General features: G+C 41.7%; 2 protein-coding genes across 3 annotated transcripts; both read left to right on the top strand.

Moving 5' to 3' along the window:
- The first annotated feature begins 2,045 nt into the window (after positions 1-2,045).
- On the top strand, positions 2,046-12,362 carry TMC7 (transmembrane channel like 7). 2 transcript variants are annotated; one of them, XM_069870568.1, is made up of 14 exons: positions 2,046-2,178; positions 2,526-2,693; positions 2,880-2,965; positions 3,508-3,653; positions 4,269-4,416; positions 5,194-5,364; positions 6,807-6,964; positions 7,788-7,905; positions 8,462-8,559; positions 8,861-9,044; positions 9,764-9,894; positions 10,161-10,316; positions 10,969-11,047; positions 11,555-12,362. In XM_069870568.1, exons 2-14 carry the CDS (start codon positions 2,606-2,608, stop codon positions 11,612-11,614), a joined length of 1,623 nt encoding a protein of 540 aa, XP_069726669.1. In that variant the 5' UTR covers positions 2,046-2,178; positions 2,526-2,605; the 3' UTR covers positions 11,615-12,362. The 2 variants fall into 2 exon arrangements, with proteins under 2 accessions (XP_069726669.1, XP_069726670.1); XM_069870569.1 differs by lacking the exons at positions 2,046-2,178; positions 2,526-2,693; positions 2,880-2,965; positions 3,508-3,653 and having other exon boundaries at positions 4,301-4,416; positions 5,198-5,364.
- A 974-nt stretch (positions 12,363-13,336) lies between these two features.
- Positions 13,337-17,143, top strand: COQ7 (coenzyme Q7, hydroxylase). Its single transcript, XM_069869916.1, has 6 exons — positions 13,337-13,398; positions 13,481-13,668; positions 14,454-14,568; positions 14,677-14,816; positions 15,877-15,945; positions 16,579-17,143. The coding sequence occupies exons 1-6, from the start codon at positions 13,341-13,343 to the stop codon at positions 16,654-16,656; spliced, it is 648 nt and encodes a 215-aa protein (XP_069726017.1). The 5' UTR covers positions 13,337-13,340; the 3' UTR covers positions 16,657-17,143.
- Positions 17,144-19,140: the final 1,997 nt, after the last annotated feature.

Here is a 19,140-nt window from a genome sequence, read left to right as displayed (position 1 = left end):
GGTGGAGCTTGAGGCCATTCCCTCTCGTCCTGTCCCCTGTCCCTTGGGAGAAGAGCCCAGCTCCCTCCTCTCCACAACCTCCTCTCAGGTAGTTGGAGAGAGCAATGAGGTCTCCCCTCAGCCTCCTCCAGGCTAAACACCCCCAGCTCTCTCAGCCGCTCCTCATAAGGCCTGTTCTCCAGACCCCTCACCAGCTTTGTTGCTCTTCTCTGGACTCACTCCAGAGCCTCAACATCCTTCTTGTAGTGACCTCAGCCTGACCCTCTGGAGTTAAGCTTAACCCTGCAGCCTGCATACGAGGAAGGGTAGATCTAAGTCATGGTAAAGAAACGTGCTCGATACATTGAATTTTTATTCGAAGTTGGGTTTCTAAAGTTCAGTTCTTCAGGGAAAAGGAACTGCAGTCCTGTGGCTGTCATACGTGTTAGGAGCGGTGTTGGGATATGCTAAGCTTGTTGACATGTTTCAGGGCTGAAAGATTCTCGTGGGGGTTTTTGGCACTTCTACAGATCAGTAATCTGTGTGTGTATTGTGCAGCAGCTGCCAACACAAAATACTTGATATAATTGTTCTGAAAGCTGAACACTCAACCTCTGTAATACAGATGCATGTGCAGCCCACGCCTCTGTTTAAAGTGCAGACCAAATAAGGGCCAGATAGCTTTCCCAAGTGTCTGCTTAAAACACTGCTTGCTGCTGCCTGTACTTTCCACAAAATAAAATCTTCTGAGAGTAGTCGTATTTGCACTTTACAGATGAGGTCATCTGATGCCTGATAGTTGCATATAGGGTTTGATTTGGCTTTCTGCCAAAGAAAAGCTAATTTTTACTTACAGCTGAGGGAGTTACGGAAACTTTCTCGGCGTACAGCACACCTGGCAGTGGCATAGTGTGGCAGCAAGTCATTTATGCACTTAACTAGGGTCATACCCAAAAGTCTTTTAAAATTGAAACCTTTGGCTTCTACTCTAGTACGGTGTCCTTGTGGGTATTTAACTGCTGCCCTTCTTCAGTGGCATCAGAAGCTGGAACAGAATTTGATGCATACAGGTCAATCTTCAAGCTATGTTTCGGGGCAATTTTGTCTATTTTTAAGGTTTCTTGAAAGAACAAATGAAATGTTAACTCTGAGCCACTCAGAATTAATTCTATGCAGCAATTTTTAAAATGCAAGTGTATTCATATGGTATGGAAAGCTAAAAGTAAGAAATAATTAAAAATTATAGACAGTTGTGGCACATCCTTGGTGTTCATTTGTATCTTATTAGAACAATACCCCCCCCAACATGTTGGCAAAGAGATACTTCCTCAAGTTTGTTGAGTTCACACTTTGAGGCAAATTTTTCAAATTGCTATAAACCTTGGATAATTAAAAATGAATAATTTTAATAGCCTTTGTTTTTTGTGTTATACTGGAATGTGTCATAAAAGTTAAAATCCAAATAAAATACTTAGGTCTTTTTCTAGTTCCCTCTGGGTTTTTTACTCCCCCCCAATGTATTTTGACATTTCATTCTGATTTTGAGATTTGTGAATTTTCTACAAAAAAAAAGAATGCTTTTCTATTTTGAACAGCTGCATTAACTTAAAAACATCCCCTAAAATATGTAGCTCTCCTCTTTTAAAGAGCCTCATGGTGAAGATGCTGTGGTCAGAAGTCTTGAGAAAAGACTTCTCTTCCTTTCCCAGCCATTTGTAAATGTGAAATCATTGATTGCAACTTCCATGTGATCCCACTGGGAAGTTCAGCTATGTATTTTTAGTGTGTTGTCTGTTGTGTTCTATTGTCAACTGGATTATTTTTTTTTCTCCAAGGGAGGCAAGGGTTTCCTGTGAGAGAACTAGCTATGTTTGAATTCATATCACAGTTACCAGGAGGAATGGATGGGGACAGCCAGCATATGTTACTCCAACTTTTAGCACTGTGCTATCTCTCTGAAGGCTGCACGCAGGCTTCTTTGTGCTAGACCCTGTTACATGCGGTGAAGAAGTGTTTGTTGTGCTCAGTAACTGTATTTCTTGGTTCTTAGGGACTATCAGCAGGCGGATATAAAGCCTTTATCTGGATGGAAACAGCGGAAAAGAGCTAGCAGTAAATCGCTGAAAAAATTCTTCAGTGATGTCAAGGAGTTGTCATCTTATCTGGAGCTTTGGCGACATGATATTCACAGCATAGAAGGTATTTACAGTCTTATGGAAATTTATCCTCTTTTAAGTTGCTTCTGCTATTGGTAATGTAATGTGTGGATGCAGTTTTAGATGTAGCTGTGTATGTTTAAGAAGTTAACTGCTTCCTTTGTTATTGCTGATGTAAGATCTATGATGGGGTAGAAGGAAATATACTGGAGAAAACTATTAAAAACTCGTATTTCCATTTCGGTTATATTACTAAAACCCTGCTGTAGTTAAAACTACCTTTAGTAATGTTTCCTCAGGTAACTCAATATAACTGAAATGATAATTTCATTCTCTATTTTCAGTGATTTTATCATCTTAATTATTTACATATGTTTCTCTTATTCACAGGGAAATTTGGTACTGGTATCCAGTCCTACTTCTCCTTCCTGCGTTTTCTGGTCCTGCTGAATTTTATAATTTTTCTCCTGATGTTCAGTTTTGTTACACTTCCCAGTATCATTTCTAAATATGGAGTATTCAACAGCAGCTTTGCTAAAATTTCTCCAAAGAACATAGGTAAACATCTTCTCTATGTACTGCTGTTATTTATAAGGGTCCCCCTTTCCATCAGCTTCTCTTCTACCTCCCAGGACAAATAAATGCTTTTTTTTTAATTATAATTTGCTGTGTTTGAGTGAGCATGATCTTGCAGTTTGATGGGCATTACCATTTAAGTGACTTTTCCAGCCTTCCTTTTGACAGAGCCTCACTGCACAGTTTATAACCCTAATGCTAACAAGGGACTGGTTTACTTCTATACGTACCTTAAAGATTTGCTCAGTGGCACGGTAAGTAAATAGATTTATTTTTCTTAATTAAGTATCTCTGTCTCACGTAACATGTAAAATGTGAAAACATTTTACTTGGGGAATGAAGTTTTGGTAATTTTGAAAAATGATAAGGCATCGCTGGGGTAAAATTAGCCTTTATCCTTAATCTGTGAGAAGGGGGGGTGGTCTTCAAACTGACTTTCAGAGAACGTCTGCAGGGCCTGGTTGGCCACATGCTGCAGCCGGCACCTCTGCTCCCCAGCTGCCAAACATTACGTATCCCAGAGCACGCTGCCTATTGTGCTCTCTGTATAGCGTCTCAGTGTCCTTGTCATAGAGCCCTTTGATGGGAAAGGGGAGAGATTTTTAAGCTCTTAGTGTCTGTGTTACAGTTCAGTAGAGGCAACGGGCAGTGTTTAGAAGCTACAGACTGGAGTAGCTTGCTGGGGGCTCCAGCAGTAGTTTTAAATTTACCGAATGATTGCTTAATACTGTGCTGGATTTAATGAGGCAGTTGCTGCTGCTGTTAAAAAATCTATTTAAACTTCATGTTTTCACAGGGGTTCCTTGAAGTGACAAGTTTGTTTTATGGCTATTACACAATAGATGATGTGTGGCTCAGTATGTTGGAGTACAACTTGCCACTAGCCTATCTGCTGGCTACGTTTGCCTACCTTGCATTAAGTCTCCTCTGGATAATAAAAAGGTAAAGACGTTGGTATAGTTTAGTTCCTGCTGTTTATTGCTGTTTTATGTTGCATTCTTGCTTGTAGGGAACATGCTGCATTCCGGAACTGTTTTATATGGAAATGGAAAACCTTTTGCTTGAGAGTGCAGTGCCACAATGGCCTTTGTCTGTCTTTGGGAAACTGGGGCAGTGAAATAGATCAATAAAATTGAAGTATTAGGGTTTTATTTGTACACATATATATAAATAAAAGACCCTTGAGTGTACAGTTACTGTTGGAAGGTTTTATTTAGGGTTTTTCTACCATCTCTGTTTCCTGTGCCAGCTCTTGTCAGTGTCAGAGCAGCACTGAATGGTGTGAGAAGGTGTCACTGTGGCTAAGTGCAGAGGGAAGTAACCTGTGTCAGTCATGGCTTTGGCTGGCTTCTCTGCACATCTCATACTGAAAGCTTCCCAGAAGCTTGTTGATATAAAGCAAATGTGGCTGTTTGCTCATGGAGGGGGGGATGTAGTGTAATTTCATTGCATTTTGTCCTTGATGAGCCAGGCTGCTTTAGGTCTGTGGTTTCATTTCATTTTCTGTGGATAAAATATGTCTTTTCATGAATGAAGCGAAGTTATATTTTTCTCTAGGTCTGTGGCAGGATTTAAGCAGAACTTGGTGCATAATGAAGATCAATTTCAGAGTTACTGTAACAAAGTCTTTGCAGGCTGGGATTTCTGCATTACAGATGCAAATGCAGCACGGCTAAAACATCGCAGCTTGCAATATGAGCTCAAGGTGAGTTACTTCCATTTTTCTGTGATTGTCATTTCGTATAGCTTAGATGGCAAAAAAATGTTTATAGCTCTGCAGATAATGGAATAAAGATACGGAGGATTGAAGTAGTTTACATCGAGAGCAGGGCAACCCACATCCTCTTGCATGCTTTCTAGGTAACTAGAGTTGTGGTAAGACAGAAGAATTGGCACTTGAGGTTGATGGCCCTTCCTCCATCCTCTGGGAATTGAAGCCAACCTATTAATTCTTGTCTTATCTGCCTTTTCCTCACATTCCAGTCCTGCTTCCTGAGTTAGCTCTTCCTGTTGGATTATGTAGAAACTATCCCAGCTGTAGGCAAAACTTTTGTGCTATTGGGAATCAGTTTGAGTATCCTGGTTTGTAAGTCTGCGATGTGGTAGGCTGAAGTTGAAATTCAGATGGTACTCTTTATACAAGTTGAGGGCATTGTTGCAGAAAGAAGATACTGAAAGTTTCTCACCAGGTGTCTTTTGACACACGTGCACATGAGAAATGCCAATGCAGCTAATAGCTTTCCCAGATCATAAATTTGTCTGAAAAGAGAGTTGGAAACGCTCTTTTTTTTTTTTCCCTCCTCTCTGTACACTAGAAGCAGAGACTTCTGTAGTGAAACCATTAACTTTGAAAAGATACCTCCACTTCAAACCACAAAGCAGTAAATACAGATTTCATAAATTACAGTGAGTTGCTTTCTGCTCTGGTAAAGTTCAGTTGTCTAGAACACTACACATCCTTTGTTTTGTTTTTTTTTTGTAGACAGACTTGGAGGAAGAAAGAATGAAGCAAAAAATAGCTGACAGGACAATGAAAGAAAAGCTACGCATCTACTCCCTGAGAATATTTATAAATATAATTGTTATTGCAGTTTTATCAGGATGTTTCTACTCTATCTATAGAGCAACTGTCTTCTCTCAAGAAAACTCCAGTGTAAGTATCAGAGATGACATTAGGACGGATTCAGTCGGGGCTGATGATTACGGCAAGAGGAACTGTTGTGAAAGAGTCAAGTGTCTTAATATAGCACCTTTCACGCAAGAGATCTGCAAATGCATTTTACAGACCTAGATTTTTTCTTTTTAGTGGGGGAGAACAAGAAGCATCAAGAAGCATTTGTAAAAGTAAAACCAGCAATGTCTCCCTTTAATACAGAAGCCTGCGGTGTCATCTGCTGTGGAGCTGATGACAAGAAAAGCATCTCTCACTTCCCTTCCCATGAGACTGTTCTCACCTCGGTGTGATCAGCTAACCACAAGCGCGCACACTCGTGTGCCTGGGCAGTAAACTGGCTGAGGGAACTGATCTGTAAAAGAAACTTCATTGTGATCAGCTTCTTGATCTGGTTCACTGCTCAACTGCAAAAGTGAACAGGAAGGGAAGAAGAGAGTAAAGATTGTGATCTATATTGTGGCTTGAGTTACAGCTGTGTGGGGAAACAGGAAGACTTTGAGCAGGGAGTGCTTTGCAAAAGACAAGGTTCTTGCATCAGTGGTGGAAAGAATCAGGTTGAGTGGGGTTTTTCGCCCCTGGCAGGACAAGTGGATGGGAAGAGCAGTTCAGAAGCAGAACAGCAAGAGCAGACAACAGTTTCACAACAGTAATTGACTTCTCTGTAGGACACTGGAGGTGAAATAGCCTGATATGAATGGGGACCAAGTTTTTTCTCTCTCCTCTGTTCTTTGCTGATGTGATGGGCACTGGATGTGTATGGTGAAAGTTGCGCTTATGGTGGACCTAACTTTTAACTTCTGTGAACTGGCTGGATTTCAGAGAGAGAGCAGGAAACAAGGACTACAGACTGTTTGTGTCAGGGCTATTTTTTGAGGGCAGAGAAGGAGGATAACACAACACTGAACAGCTTGAAAAACTGCTTCACTTGCTGTGGGCTTCATGTATAAGGGTTAATATCTTGACCTTGCCTAAATGAGTGGGTAGAAGAACTTGTTAAGATGGTGGGAAAGTCAGAAGAGCTGCTTGGCACCTCTGAGAATAATTTGAGAAAGTGTCTGTGCTTTGGCATAGGTGTAAAAGCTGGTAGCCTTAGTGCTGGGTTAGACAGCATAGTCCGACATGAGCCTTGGTGAGATGAAGCCTCTTCTCACTGAAACTTTGGGGAAGCATTGAAATACTTATACCTGGAGGTGGGGGGGGAGTTACTGCTGAAAGGAGCAGGAGAAAGCAAGGGTATGTAGCAGCAGACTGCCGAGATGGATAGCAGTGGTCAGGCTTGAAGTTCCAAATGTCTGTGGAGGTGAAGACAGTAAAAGACGCTGCCTTAATCCTGGACAAGAGAAGCTGATGGGTAGCTGGAGAGAGCCTGATGTCAGGAAAGTGTGTTTCTTTATTATTTTCACTTATCTCTTCTTGTATAGGACATCAGCAGTTTGGACTTCCAGGCTAATCTTTTGGTGCAATACTTGCCTTCCATTGTAATCACATTGGCCAACATCATTGCTCCTCAGATCTTCTCGTTTCTGATCAGATTTGAAGATTATTCACCAGCCTTTGAAATTAGGCTGACATTGATGAGGTAAAGACATTTTTATTGCGCCCTTGAATGTTTCAACAGCTTGTTCTTGTTAGGTTAAGAGTATTGTAAGCATTCAGATAGGAAGAAGCAGAGAGGTTGAACTCTGCGCTGGAGGACTGAGGCACTAGAAACCACACAGGAATTGTTTGACTTATGTTTAGTTGGAAACTAATTTTAAATCTGGAAACAATCTCCTGCTTTGACGACGGTACAGTGCAATCATTTCAAGTGTCTGAGTTTTTCTCGGTGCTGTTTAGCTATGTGGTCTGGACATCTTCAACAGCTTGAATAAATAGTAGGCAAGTTGATGCTGGAGAGCTGTGCATTCACACCATCTTGTGTGCAACAGTTCCTTGAATGATCAACTAACATTTGGCAGCCTAAAGCGGTAAGATATGGGCTGAAGCATCCAAACTCCATCAAGTTCCCAGTGCTTTTTGTTTGCAGTTTGGCTAAGTGCCTCTGAAAGCCTGAAGCCACCTGAGAGGGAAATGTGGCACAGAGTTGTCATTTGGCTTCTCAGACCATACTTCAGAGAATCATAGCCCTTTGCGGGGTCAAGATCTGCAACTAAAATGACTGATCTAGGAACAATACTGAGAAAAGAAACATAGGACTGTAGCCTGAAGCAAGGAAGTTGAAAAGCAATTTAACTTGCTACTGAGAAATGTGTTTGTTATCAAGCTGGTTGTTGCAATAAAGCTCTGTACAACCCTTTTGTGTTTTAAGCCTTCCTTGGACTCCTGTGCAAGTTGAGCCAGGTGTTGGAAAGGCTCCATTTTTTTTTTGGCAGGTTTAGTATAGGGTTTTGCATTTCTTCCAGGTGTGTCTTCATGCGGTTGGCCAATATTGGTGTTCTTTTGTTCTCGCTGTGGAGTCACATCTCCTACTGTGCCACTGTCGAGTGTAAAGCCTGTGGATACAACTATGAACTCTATCCTGTAAGCAGATTTGTCTTGGTCTTTAGATGTCTGAACTAGTGAGTAGAGATTTGTTTTCCATGAGACTTGCTTGTCTAGAGGTATTCAGAGTCAGACCTGGAGTTGCTGCTCACGTTATACCTGATGCTGATTATTACTGCTCTGTGCAAGCCAGTACAGTTCTTACATATATCCTTTGTTTATCTAAAACTCTGAATAGCATTAGTCCAGTGGCAGATAATCATTTAGGATAGACTTTCTGACCACCATGAGGACTATTTGCAGTAGTTGTGTTTTGGAGACAGTGGTATTAACCGCCTCTCGATCCAGTGAGACAAAGTCTTTCCTCGGATAAAACCCAAAACAACAAACAAAACCAAGCAAAACCCAACAAACCAAACAAACAGCTTGACACAGAAGCTCTGAAACGCTTACCTACTTTAGAAGTGTGTGGTAATAGCACTTGAACTTTATGGCATTAACTGACTGAGAGTTTTGTTGCTTTAGTGACTGGCGGATTTATTTTTCACTTGTTATTTAGACTTCTAATCTTGTTTTTCCTGACTTGTTTTTATAGTGCTGGGAGTCTGAAGTTGGGCAAGAAATGTATAAGCTGATGATTTTTGATTTTATTATCATTATTGCTGTGACCCTGTTTTGGGACTTTCCTAGAAAGTAAGTATCTCTGCCTTTTGAGCATGCTTTTGCAAATTACATATGAAGCACATTTTCTTTTTTCTGTTATTAATTCTCTATATTTCTAATCTTAAAATAAAACTTAAACTTATTTCTGGTGATTTGAGCACTTGCTTGCTCTTCAGATGGCTTGTAGTTTTTGATATTTGAGTCTTTTTTTTCTTCAGACATTTTTCTGCTATGTTTTCTAACACTTGAATGCTAAATATCTGTGTGTTCCAAATGTGTTAGAATTCAGCTAATGTCTGTAACTAGAACTAATGATATTCTTTGATTCTAGGTTGTTAGTTACTCATTGCTCTTGCAAGCTAGTTCAGTGGTGTGGATTGCAGGAATTTGGAATTTCTGACAATGTCCTGGAAATCATTTATGGGCAGACTATCTGCTGGATCGGAACCTTCTTTTCACCACTTCTCCCTGCAATAGCAACTATAAAATACTTCATCATCTTTTACATTAAAAAGGTAATGAAGGATGTGTGGAATACTGGAAATGCGGTAATGGTATTACATTTTCTATGTGCTTCTTGCTTTTAAGAGAAGGTAGAATTTTGCTTTGAAAGGAAGCAAACCAACATTTTAGTAACTACCTCATCAATTATTTTTCTGGGGGGTGTTAGTTAAAATCTTCTTATGTAGCTAGTTTATCATACTTACGTACAATTATCTGTTTACTAGCAATAGAGCTTGTCCAAGGCAAGATTTTGCCAAGCTGCTAAAAATTTGTAAGCCAGATGGATAATCCAAGCAGAGTTGGATGTTCAAGACTTAATTTCTGCTTATCCGAAGCTTTGCTTTATGACTGCACAGCTCCTTCAGTGCAACAAATTCTTATTGATATTTTAGTTCTTAGAAGAAGGAATGTATCTAGTGAAGATGTGACACAGCAAAGGTAAAGGCTGTGCCAGGGTTCATACACCAGAGGACTGATGTTATTTGACTCTGTGCAAGCGTGTGAGGCCCTCTGGATCAAATTCTTGCACAAAGCAGGAGACATTGACTTACACTGGAACATAAAGCATTCTTGTCTTAGCTCTTTTCAGTCCATGTACATCAAATGAAGGATCGTTATGTAGTAGGTGATAGTGTATTTTAGTAGGGAAAATTTTGTTGGTGGGGAAATTATACTTGGACATACGTATATAGATGTAGTGGTAACAGTCTTGCTCTCTTTCCCTCTTCAGATCAGTTTGATACATACACGTAAACCTGCAGCTAGGCCTATCAGAGCATCAAGTTCCAATTTTTTCTTCTTGGTGGTACTGTTGATTGGGCTCGTCTTGGCTTTTATTCCTTTGGGAATCAGCATAGCACAGTAAGTGACAATTTAACTTTTGTTGACATTTGCTCTAAGGTTGTCAGTTGCTTCAAAACAGACACACAAATTTGGAATGATAGATTGGAATGAAATATGTCATGGATAATATATTGAATTACTACTTAGTTCATGTAAACAAAAATTGCAGTTCTAAAGAGAAAGGACACTTTTACCCCATCAGCAAAATGGTCCTAAACTTGTGTTGATTACTTTAACTTCACATATTGGCGTAGCATCTCCTTTCTCTTCTGCTTCTTTGACAGAATCCCCTCCTCCAAGGCATGTGGGCCATTCAGGAATTTTGACACTTCATGGGCAGTTGTTCCAGCTACAGTACTTGGGTTTCCAACAGGTCTGCAGCAGGTCCTTTATGGCATAACATCAGAAGCCTTTGCAGTGCCTTTTTTTATGGTCATTTGGTGAGTACTGTGGAGACCTGATTCAGTGCAGCAGCACAGTTCATCCATTCCTCTTTTTTTTGTTTGGGTTTTTTTCTTTTTTTACTTCATCAGTAAGCCTGAGTTACAAGTGGAGGATAACTTGCTCTACTACCCTACGGCTTATTAGTTGGGAAAAAAAAATAGGTGATTTATATAGGTATTTGTGCCATTCCAGTTCTTGCTACTGCTCTTCATTGTCACGTGGATAATCTGGGTCACAGATTACGTCTGGAATATGTGCTATTAGGAATGACTACAATACCACTCTGTGGCTGCTTACCATAGTTAGAAGCCCCAGCGGCGGCAAAGACTTACTCCAGTGATACTTCATTAAACTTAATTTCTGAGGAGTAACACCCCCATATATACACTGAGAAGAGAGCAGGAGCTGGCAGTTTAGAGAGAGCTGCCAGGACACAACCTGCGACATCTGAATGTGGCTGTGGCTCTGTCCTCTAGTGCTCTGTCCCTGCCTGCTAACAGCAGGACAAGTATCTCAACAGATGCTCTTGAGCAGAGCTGTGCCCAACCTACCCTAGCTGTATATTGTACTGACAATTCCTTTAGCCCCTTTTCTGACTAATTCTGTTTTGCATGGTGCTAATATATAATGTTGGTTTGTTGTTTGCAGCCTTGTTATGGTCTATTTTATTGCCTTGGCGGGAGCACACAAGCGAGTGGTTGAGCAGCTGAGGGAACAACTGGTTATGGTAAGATATGACCCACTATCTTTTCTGCACTCCTGATGTGTTCTATGTTGCTTCAGTAATCAGGCAAGCAGAGGAACAACAGTTTGCATAGTTTTCTGGATCCTTAGTATTTGAACAGGCAGTGAAGAATTGCTCAAAAAAAATAACTGAAGCACTAAAGCGTCAGACGACATGTGCATGGGATATGCCTGTAAGAAGTGGTGTCACTGTTCTTCCTTTGTTACCTTGCTTAAATCCACCTATCTTGCTTTAAGTTTTCAGGTGTGTGAGATGATTTTACTAGGCTCAATGCAGAGCTGTTAATATGTGACCTAACATGAGATAAATGAAGTCAAGACTATTGTAAACTTAAAATTGTCAGGCAGTTCAGAGTGTGCTAGGAGCCGTTGGTTAGAGTAGAGTGTAGTGAGTGCACCTGTTTGTTTCTAATAAATAAATTAGCTGCTTGTAGATAAATGGTAGTGCTTCCCTTCATCTAGAGTGTGGTTTTTTATTCTGTCTTTCCAGGAGAGTCGTGACAAGCTGTTTCTAATCAGAAAGATAACAGAAGCTCAGGGGCATCCTTAAAAAACATGAAAAGCTGAAAGAACTTCGCTTCCTGAAGCTCCCAGAAGCACTAGATAAGAGCAAAACCATCTGTAGCACCAAAAAACTGAGCAGCTGACTGGCATCCTGGCACTGCAGTCTCTGTAATGGATGCTTATAGTCTTTGTCTATAAGCTAGTGTTTAATGCTGGCAGGCCTTAAAGTTACCAAGACTGGAAATGTGAATTTATACTGTGCTAAACTTGTCCAAAAAAACTGTGTGGTAGGATGCTTTATTGCTGCTACAATTCAGGGCGGCTGGGGTTTATGTGAAGTCCCTGTTTTTTCCAGGGGTTTTGTGTATAATGTGATCAGAACTGAAATTCTGCTTAAAAACTTTGTACTGTTCTTATGGATTATGCTTTAAGAATCAGGAGGGGAGAGAATGGTGTAGTTTTACATGTTTCCAGCTCACTTTTCCTTTAAAACCAAAGCAAAAGAGATGCATATCAGTGTTTGGAAATGGCGCATAGGAGAGGAAAATATGGCATGGGTTGGAAATAAGTTTTCTAAATATTTCTAGAGAAGAGACTTTGGGTTTTAATTTGCTGTGAAATAGCAACTGCAGTTGAACACTGGATGACTTCTCAAAATGGTTCAGGGAAAACAACCTGATCTAAAGTACTGGGAGTAGGAGGGGAGCAGCAGCCATCGGGTCACTGAGCACACTATCCCTTGCTGGGAAAGCCATATGGACTTGCTTTTTTTTTTAAAATGTGTTAAAGCTTTATTACTTGTGTTTTATTTGTGTACAAACACCTTGACTATTGTTCTCTTTATTGTAAAATGTGAATATTTGAGATTGAAGTTATACTTTAGAAATACAGGTGTGTGTCAGTTCCCTTAAATTCACGTTTCTAAACTGTTGGAGCTGTGTGACTCTGAGGGAATGGTATTTCTAAGTGAGCTGCTGACCTTTTCCTTTATTCTGAGATTGTTCTTGAGGATTTTCTGTGCAGTGCTGTGTTATCACTCGAGTATTGTGTCCAGTTCTGGAATCCTTAGCATAAGAAAGATAATAGAGCTGGTGGAGTGGGTCTGGAGGAGGAGACAAGGATGATGCGAGGGCTGGAGCCCCTCCCCTAGGGGACAGGCTGAGAGAGCTGGGGTTGTTCAGCCTGGAGAAGGCTCTGAGGAGACCTTAGAGCGACCTTCCAGCGCCTGAAGGGGCTACAAGAGAGCTGGGGAGGGGCTGTTCACAAAGGCTTGTGGTGATAGGACGAGGGGGAAAGGGTATAAACTGGAAAGGGGCAGATTTAGGCTTGATTTAAGGAAGAATTTCTTGGCGGTGAGGGTGATGACACTCTGCCCCAGTCTGCCCAGGTTAGCCGCGGCTGCCCCGTCCCCGGAGGTGCCCGAGGCCGGGCTGGGGGCCCTGGGGCGGCCTGGGCTGTGGGGGGTGTCCCTGCCCGGGCCAGGCGGGGACTGGGTGGGCTTTGGGGTCCCTTCCAACGCAAACCATTCTCTGATTCCATATCTGAGGCGGGCGCTGAGTTAATAGGGGAGAGACCGCGCTTTTCGTGTAGCGTTTAGGAGCGTCAGCCTTCATTTTACAGTAATTACCGTTCAATAGATGATTTTGTGCGTTCTTCTCCTGCACACCCGCTGCCTCCCTGGGCGCGCGGCTCTCCCGCCAACCGGAAGGGGGGGGGCGGCGCGGGGGTGATGACGTCACGGCGCGCGCCGAGGCGGCGGCGGGGTCAGCGCGATGGCGGCGGCCCTGGGGCGCGGGCTGGGGCGCTGCCGGGCCCGGCGCGCAGCGACCGGTACGGGCTCGGGGGCCCCCGCGCACCCCTCGGGGCCGGGGCGGCGGCGGCGGGGCGCGCCTCACCCTTCTGTCTCCGGCAGGTCTGCGGGAGAGGTGGCCCGGGGCCGCCCTCCGGCCCTGCAGCAGCGGGGCGGCGCCGGGGCGCCTCGGCAGGGCCGCCCTCGACCGCATCATCCGCGTGGACCACGCCGGGGAGTTCGGGGCCACCCGCATCTACGCGGGGCAGATGGCCGTGCTGGGCCGGTCCAGCGCGGGGCCGCTCATCCAGGTCAGCGCCACGACGGCGACCGCGGTGCTTCTGGCTAATGGGCGCTTGATTAACTGGTCACATGAAGCTGTGAAGTGACCGCTGCGCTCGTTTCTAAACGCGTGGGGTTTGTGAGAAACACTTCTTCCCTGGTAAAACATTGAGAAGGACAAAGTTCTCGAGGCAAAGGCAATAATACTTTTATTTTGCAGTTCAGTGCTGAATTGGATGCCCATCTTACAAAAGCAGTGGGTAGATAGTCTAGGCTTAGACCAAGAACCGTGTAAGTCCACAATGAATGTTTAATTTCTTCAGGTTATCCAACCATGTCTAGAGACTCCCTTCAGGTTATCTCCTGACCTGAGACAACTCCATCTTACAAGCACATCAATAAGTTCTCGCAACTCTAAGAGAGTGTTTAATCTTTCAGGTTATTCATCCATATCTGGAGATTGCATATTATCTTTCGATACAAGATCGATTTATATGGCAAGATAATTAAACACAAACCAGCTGCAGCAAAACTTACCCATTAATTCTCACCGTTTGTAAAGAGTGGGGTTACCAGGGCTAGAGCTGCTGTAACAGTGTCATGAAGACTCCTATTTTGCAAATGTTTTTATGATGCCTATTTATAACCCTCCTTATTTGCCTTTTTTCACCATTTCCTTTCTATGAAGTGAAGAGTGTTACCTCTGCAGTCAGAATGTGAGAGGCCTGAGGTGTTTCATTTTTCTTTAGCTTAGTTTTATGAAATGTTTAATTCTCCTGGGTTTACACTTTACTGTGATCTGGCTCTTTTGCAGCAAATGTGGAATCAAGAAAAAGACCACCTGAAAAAGTTCAATGAATTAATGGTCGCGTACAGAGTTCGACCTACTATTCTGTTGCCTTTTTGGAACGTAGCAGGTTTTGTTTTAGGTGAGTTTGCGTCGTTACTGTTGTTGTTTTATGAAGTCTTCAGGTGCTTAAATAGTTTTTATTGGTTCAGAAGTCATCGTCTGCATATGTTTGGTACCACAATCACAGGGGCTGGAAGTGCTTTACTTGGGAAGAAAGGTGCGATGGCTTGCACGGTGGCAGTGGAGGAGAGTATATCCGATCACTACAACAGCCAGATCCGAACTCTTGTGGAAGGAGATCCAGAGAAGTACAAAGAACTATTGCAGGTATTTAACTATGACTTAGAAAGTAGTTTAACACGTTCATTGAATTGTCTACTGTGACCTTAGTCTTTTAGAGTAATACGCTGTGAGAATTTACAGTAGATCTCTTTTTATTCCATCACTTACAATGTTAAAGTCAACGGAGAGTCCAAGTGAAAAGGGTGTTTTTCCCTTCAGCAGCAGTAACTTAATCACGCATCGGAATTAAAATGTGTGTTGGACTAACTTCAGCGGGCTTTCAGGCATTCAGCATTTCCCTTTTGACTGGGAAAGCTGTGCTTTAATATTGGTTATTTTTTATTGATAGGAAGCGTTTAGAGGGGAAACAAAAGGAGAAAATATGATTGTGTAGGGACATTCTGCTTATACTGGATATGGTTATATAGTTTTAGTCTTGAATAAAGGCTGTAAACTGGGACAGCACAAAACAGAGAGAAAAAGCTAAGGAGCAAGGTTATTCACGGAGCCAGTATGCGGAGGACTAATGATGAAACCCAAAGCAGTGGGAATCTGCACTCTAGGGACAGTGCTTGGGTGTCTGAGCGCTTTATTAAGCAATTGTTATCTGCAAGTCATCTCAAGAGCAAGTCCTTAAAAACTTTTTATCCCAGCTGAGAAATTAGAAGAGAGAGAGTGTTCTTTGGAGTATGCTAGAATGGATAAAAGCCCTGTTATCTTACAGGGAAACACTCTAACTGGTTATCTGGCAAGGCAGGGACCTTTAATTTCAGTATACAAATTGTCAGAATAATTTGTATGTGTTAAACTAATTTGTGTTACGAGTTACTATAAGTTATAGGTTTTCTTGAAACAGTGAAAAAAATAGTAATATAATAAACTTACTTTTAAAAGACTTTTTAAAGAATATTAAAAGAAGTTTAGGTTTGAGGAGTGCTGTAGATTTCCTTCCTGGTGAACTGGAGGTTCAGGTTTTTGGAAAGCTTTTGAGACGCCTGGGCCTCAGATGCCTGTTGTGGTGCATGCAATGGTCAACAGCATGTAGGTTTGTATACCAGCTGCCTTGCTTTCTCTGCAAAGGAGACTTACTGCTTACTTTTTAAAGGTCATAAAGCAGTTCCGGGACGATGAACGGGAGCATCATGACATTGGGCTTGAGCACGATGCGGAAGCGGTAAGTACAGTGTTAACTAATTGGCACTGTTAATGAGGATGTAGGTGTGATATTCTTACCTTCCTTATCCAGTGACTGTGATGTAGTTATTTATCTGAGAAAGAGAAAATAGGGCTCTTGATATTCTTTCCCAAAGGTAAATATAAGAAAACATTGCCTAGTATAGCTTCCAACTTTCTAGAACAGAATTGCATCTGTCGGAGCTCTGTTAAGTGTTAAAGTGATCATGTTTTCTTGAGAGGTGTTCTCTGCACGTTTTTTAATTTTATTTTAAGTTTAGGTTAAAATTTTTGAAGGAAAGGCTAATAGGTGCTATCCATACGGCTGGGAACTTGAGGCATCATCTTGGGAGATGTACGCAACCATGTCTCTTTTGCTTGACTTACATTTCTAGAGAACTGGAAACATTCTGCAAAGCTGTTAACTTTAGATTTAGTTTTCTCTAGGGCAGATTAGACTACAGATGATTTTTAGTGGGTTTTTCTTGTTTGTGTGTTTGCTTTGGTTTGGGTTTTATTTGGTTTGAGTTTAGTTTTTTCTCATTTTAGGTAATGCTTTATATCCCTTGTCACAATCTGTTTCAAGCGAAACACTTCATTAAATTTATTTACTATTTTATTCTTTGTTTTACAGGCACCAGCTTATTCAGTTTTGAAGGCAGCTATTCAACTTGGATGTAAGGCTGCAATATTTTTATCAGAAAGAATTTAGTGATATTTTCCATAATATTTGTGGCAATAAACTTACATAAAAGTACATAGAAATTGCAGAAGACTAACAGTTATTTTATTCAGCCTTTTAAAATTTTCTTCACTAAGCATCTGATTCAGTCATCCTTTGTCACGTCAAGTAGCAGTTCAAAAATATCTGTATTAAAGTCAGTTGAGCTAAATGTGAATAAGGATGGCAGAACTGCTTATTCAGAGACTGATCACAAGGTGGCAGCAAAATATGTATGTATGTACATGATTTTTATATTATAATATGTGGTTTTGTAGACACATAAAAATGATAAATACATTCTCTGTTGCCTTCAAGTTTATATGCACTTGAAATAAGCTGAAGCTCATCAGCTCATTTTAAAATGGTTAATACCAATTAAGTAGGACATTTGAGTTTTATTTTCAGGGTCAGTAAATGAAGTACTAGTAAGTATTTCTTCTCAGTCTTTCTTGAATAAAAATTGATATTATAAGACTTATATTTGAAGACTTGCATTTTTGGAGGTTTCTTTCATGTTCAATTCTGAATTCCTTATTTAAGCAAATTTTTCTTCCTTTGGGATTTGTTGTTGTTTTGGGGTGGTGTTTTTTCTGGTCTATGTCATGGACTTCAATAATTGAGTCAAAAGAGGAGAAAAGATTGCTTGATGAGTAGCTGATTGTGCAGTCTTTAATAACTTTTTTATGAGGATAACATGTTTGATAAGTCCACTATTAGAGCTAAGGAGGAAGAATGTTTGGACTCAAAGCTGGAAGTTACACACTCTGGTGCATACGATGGTCTTGTGATATCAACTGGAATCTGAGCCAGGTTGTTTCCCGGTCTCTTAGCTGTTGTGTCAGGATTGAATACTGGACAAAGCACCTGTGGGGCTTTCCTAGATAGATGGTATTCATCTGAAGCCAGATATTCTCCAAGGCAGCGGTTAAAGAGATTCTCTGAATTGCTGCTGATATTGTGAAGCATTCATGTGATCCTTTGTCCAAGATGTGGGTGGCCTCCAAGACCATCACATGCTGCTGACTCGGGGCAGCAACATTTAAGAGACAAATCTAACTTTTAACGTGTCCAGTTTGGCTGGAGGCTGGGGACATCAAATACCAGGAAATCAGTGTGTGAGGTCAGCGCGTTTGGTCATATCTTTAGTAACTATGGGAGTGCTCACAGCGGGTTCTTTGTCCTCAGCAGCTGACAACATCTTGCACATTTGAGTAGGCTGTCAGACAGTAATACTGTCTCCAGCTGTAAGCATAAAATATGAATCAGGAGAACAGAACACCCTGCTTTATGCTCCCGAGCAGGATTTGTTCCTTCTTTTTACTGGAGCAGGCTATTTGCAACCATCCATTGAAGTGTGGGTGAGCTGTACAGCCACTTTTGCTGGCTGTATGTTTCCCTGCTCACTGGCAGTTACTCTTTTTTCTGTTGTTTTAAACAGAAAATGGTGCTAGTTTTCATTTTCCTTATGCAAAAGGTACTTTTTTTTTTTTTTTAAAAAAAAGCCTTCTTTCAGATTTTGACAGACTATAAAAAAGGTGGTAGGAGAGTACAGAAGGACTTGAGACGCTCAAGTGCTGTACAGAACTTCTGTTGTACAGCTGCTGCAAGGCTGTCATTTCTTTTTGCTGTTATGTTGAGGCAGAACTAAGGGCAACTAATGTCAGCCATCCTGGCAGGAGTTAATGGCAGGCAGAGGCCAAAGCATATAGCTTACACAAGTCTGTTATCATAGCTATTCTGATGAACTCTGGTTGTGTTGACAGAGGGAAGGGAACTTGGATCAGACAGGGAGGCTATGAAAAGCTGCATTTTCAAAACACAGAGTTGGGAAGATGACAGGATCTTCACCATGCCTTCGGGTTCCGGGGCTCCCTTCTGAACCATAAGATGCATGCGTAATTTGGGTCTTGTTAATATGCAGTGGGATGAAAACCTTTCCCCCAAAGTAACGAGGGTGGCTTCTAGCTCCTGTGATAACCAAGGGCTTGATCCTGATCTTTCTCCTCCAGGAGAGTGAGGCTTGTTTTTCGGTGAGGAGGAGCAGAGGGTTTCCATCTGTGTGCGCACAGGGCTATTATCTGCTCCTTGATCAGCACCTCGCCTCTTACTCTTCTGTCCTGCTTTTCTGATTTCTTTGCAGCCACTGGCCAGCCCCCACCAGGGACTGCTTGAGTCAGACTGGAGGCACTAGAAAGTGAAGAGGATTTGAATTTTTTTTGCAGTGCATTTTGGAGGCAAGTTCTACCAGTTGCGTTTTAGCAAGCTGTCGTGAATGTCTCCCAGATTTGTGGTTTGAGGGCAGTCAGAGGCTGATAAGTGTGTATACGAATAGCTAAAACATTTAGTGGAGTGAAAAGCATTTGCTTCTAGGTGAAGACAGTCATGCAATGCCAAGGCAGATGACTCAGTCCTGTTGATCTTTGTTGCTATCTCTGGATTAAAGCAAGTTTCCTCTTTAAACAGCAGCCTGTG

This window comes from Phaenicophaeus curvirostris, chromosome 16, assembly GCF_032191515.1.
Source record: "Phaenicophaeus curvirostris isolate KB17595 chromosome 16, BPBGC_Pcur_1.0, whole genome shotgun sequence".
NCBI lineage: Eukaryota > Metazoa > Chordata > Aves > Cuculiformes > Cuculidae > Phaenicophaeus > Phaenicophaeus curvirostris.
The sequence above is the reverse complement of the archived record's forward strand: the minus strand, read 5'-3'. Positions and strand labels throughout refer to the sequence as shown.

What these genes read in the sequence shown, in the direction of transcription:
- TMC7 (XM_069870568.1), top strand. Translation starts at nt 2,606, where the DNA reads ATGTTCAGTTTTGTTACACTTCCCAGTATCATTTCTAAATATGGAGTA. An exon ending in TCATCTTTTACATTAAAAAG is followed by an intron (nt 9,045 to 9,763) that starts GTAATGAAGGAT and finishes TTCCCTCTTCAG; the next exon opens with ATCAGTTTGATACATACACG. An exon ending in CCTTTTTTTATGGTCATTTG is followed by an intron (nt 10,317 to 10,968) that starts GTGAGTACTGTG and finishes TGTTGTTTGCAG; the next exon opens with CCTTGTTATGGTCTATTTTA.
- COQ7 (XM_069869916.1), top strand. Translation starts at nt 13,341, where the DNA reads ATGGCGGCGGCCCTGGGGCGCGGGCTGGGGCGCTGCCGGGCCCGGCGC. An exon ending in GGCCCGGCGCGCAGCGACCG is followed by an intron (nt 13,399 to 13,480) that starts GTACGGGCTCGG and finishes TGTCTCCGGCAG; the next exon opens with GTCTGCGGGAGAGGTGGCCC. An exon ending in CGTAGCAGGTTTTGTTTTAG is followed by an intron (nt 14,569 to 14,676) that starts GTGAGTTTGCGT and finishes CCACAATCACAG; the next exon opens with GGGCTGGAAGTGCTTTACTT.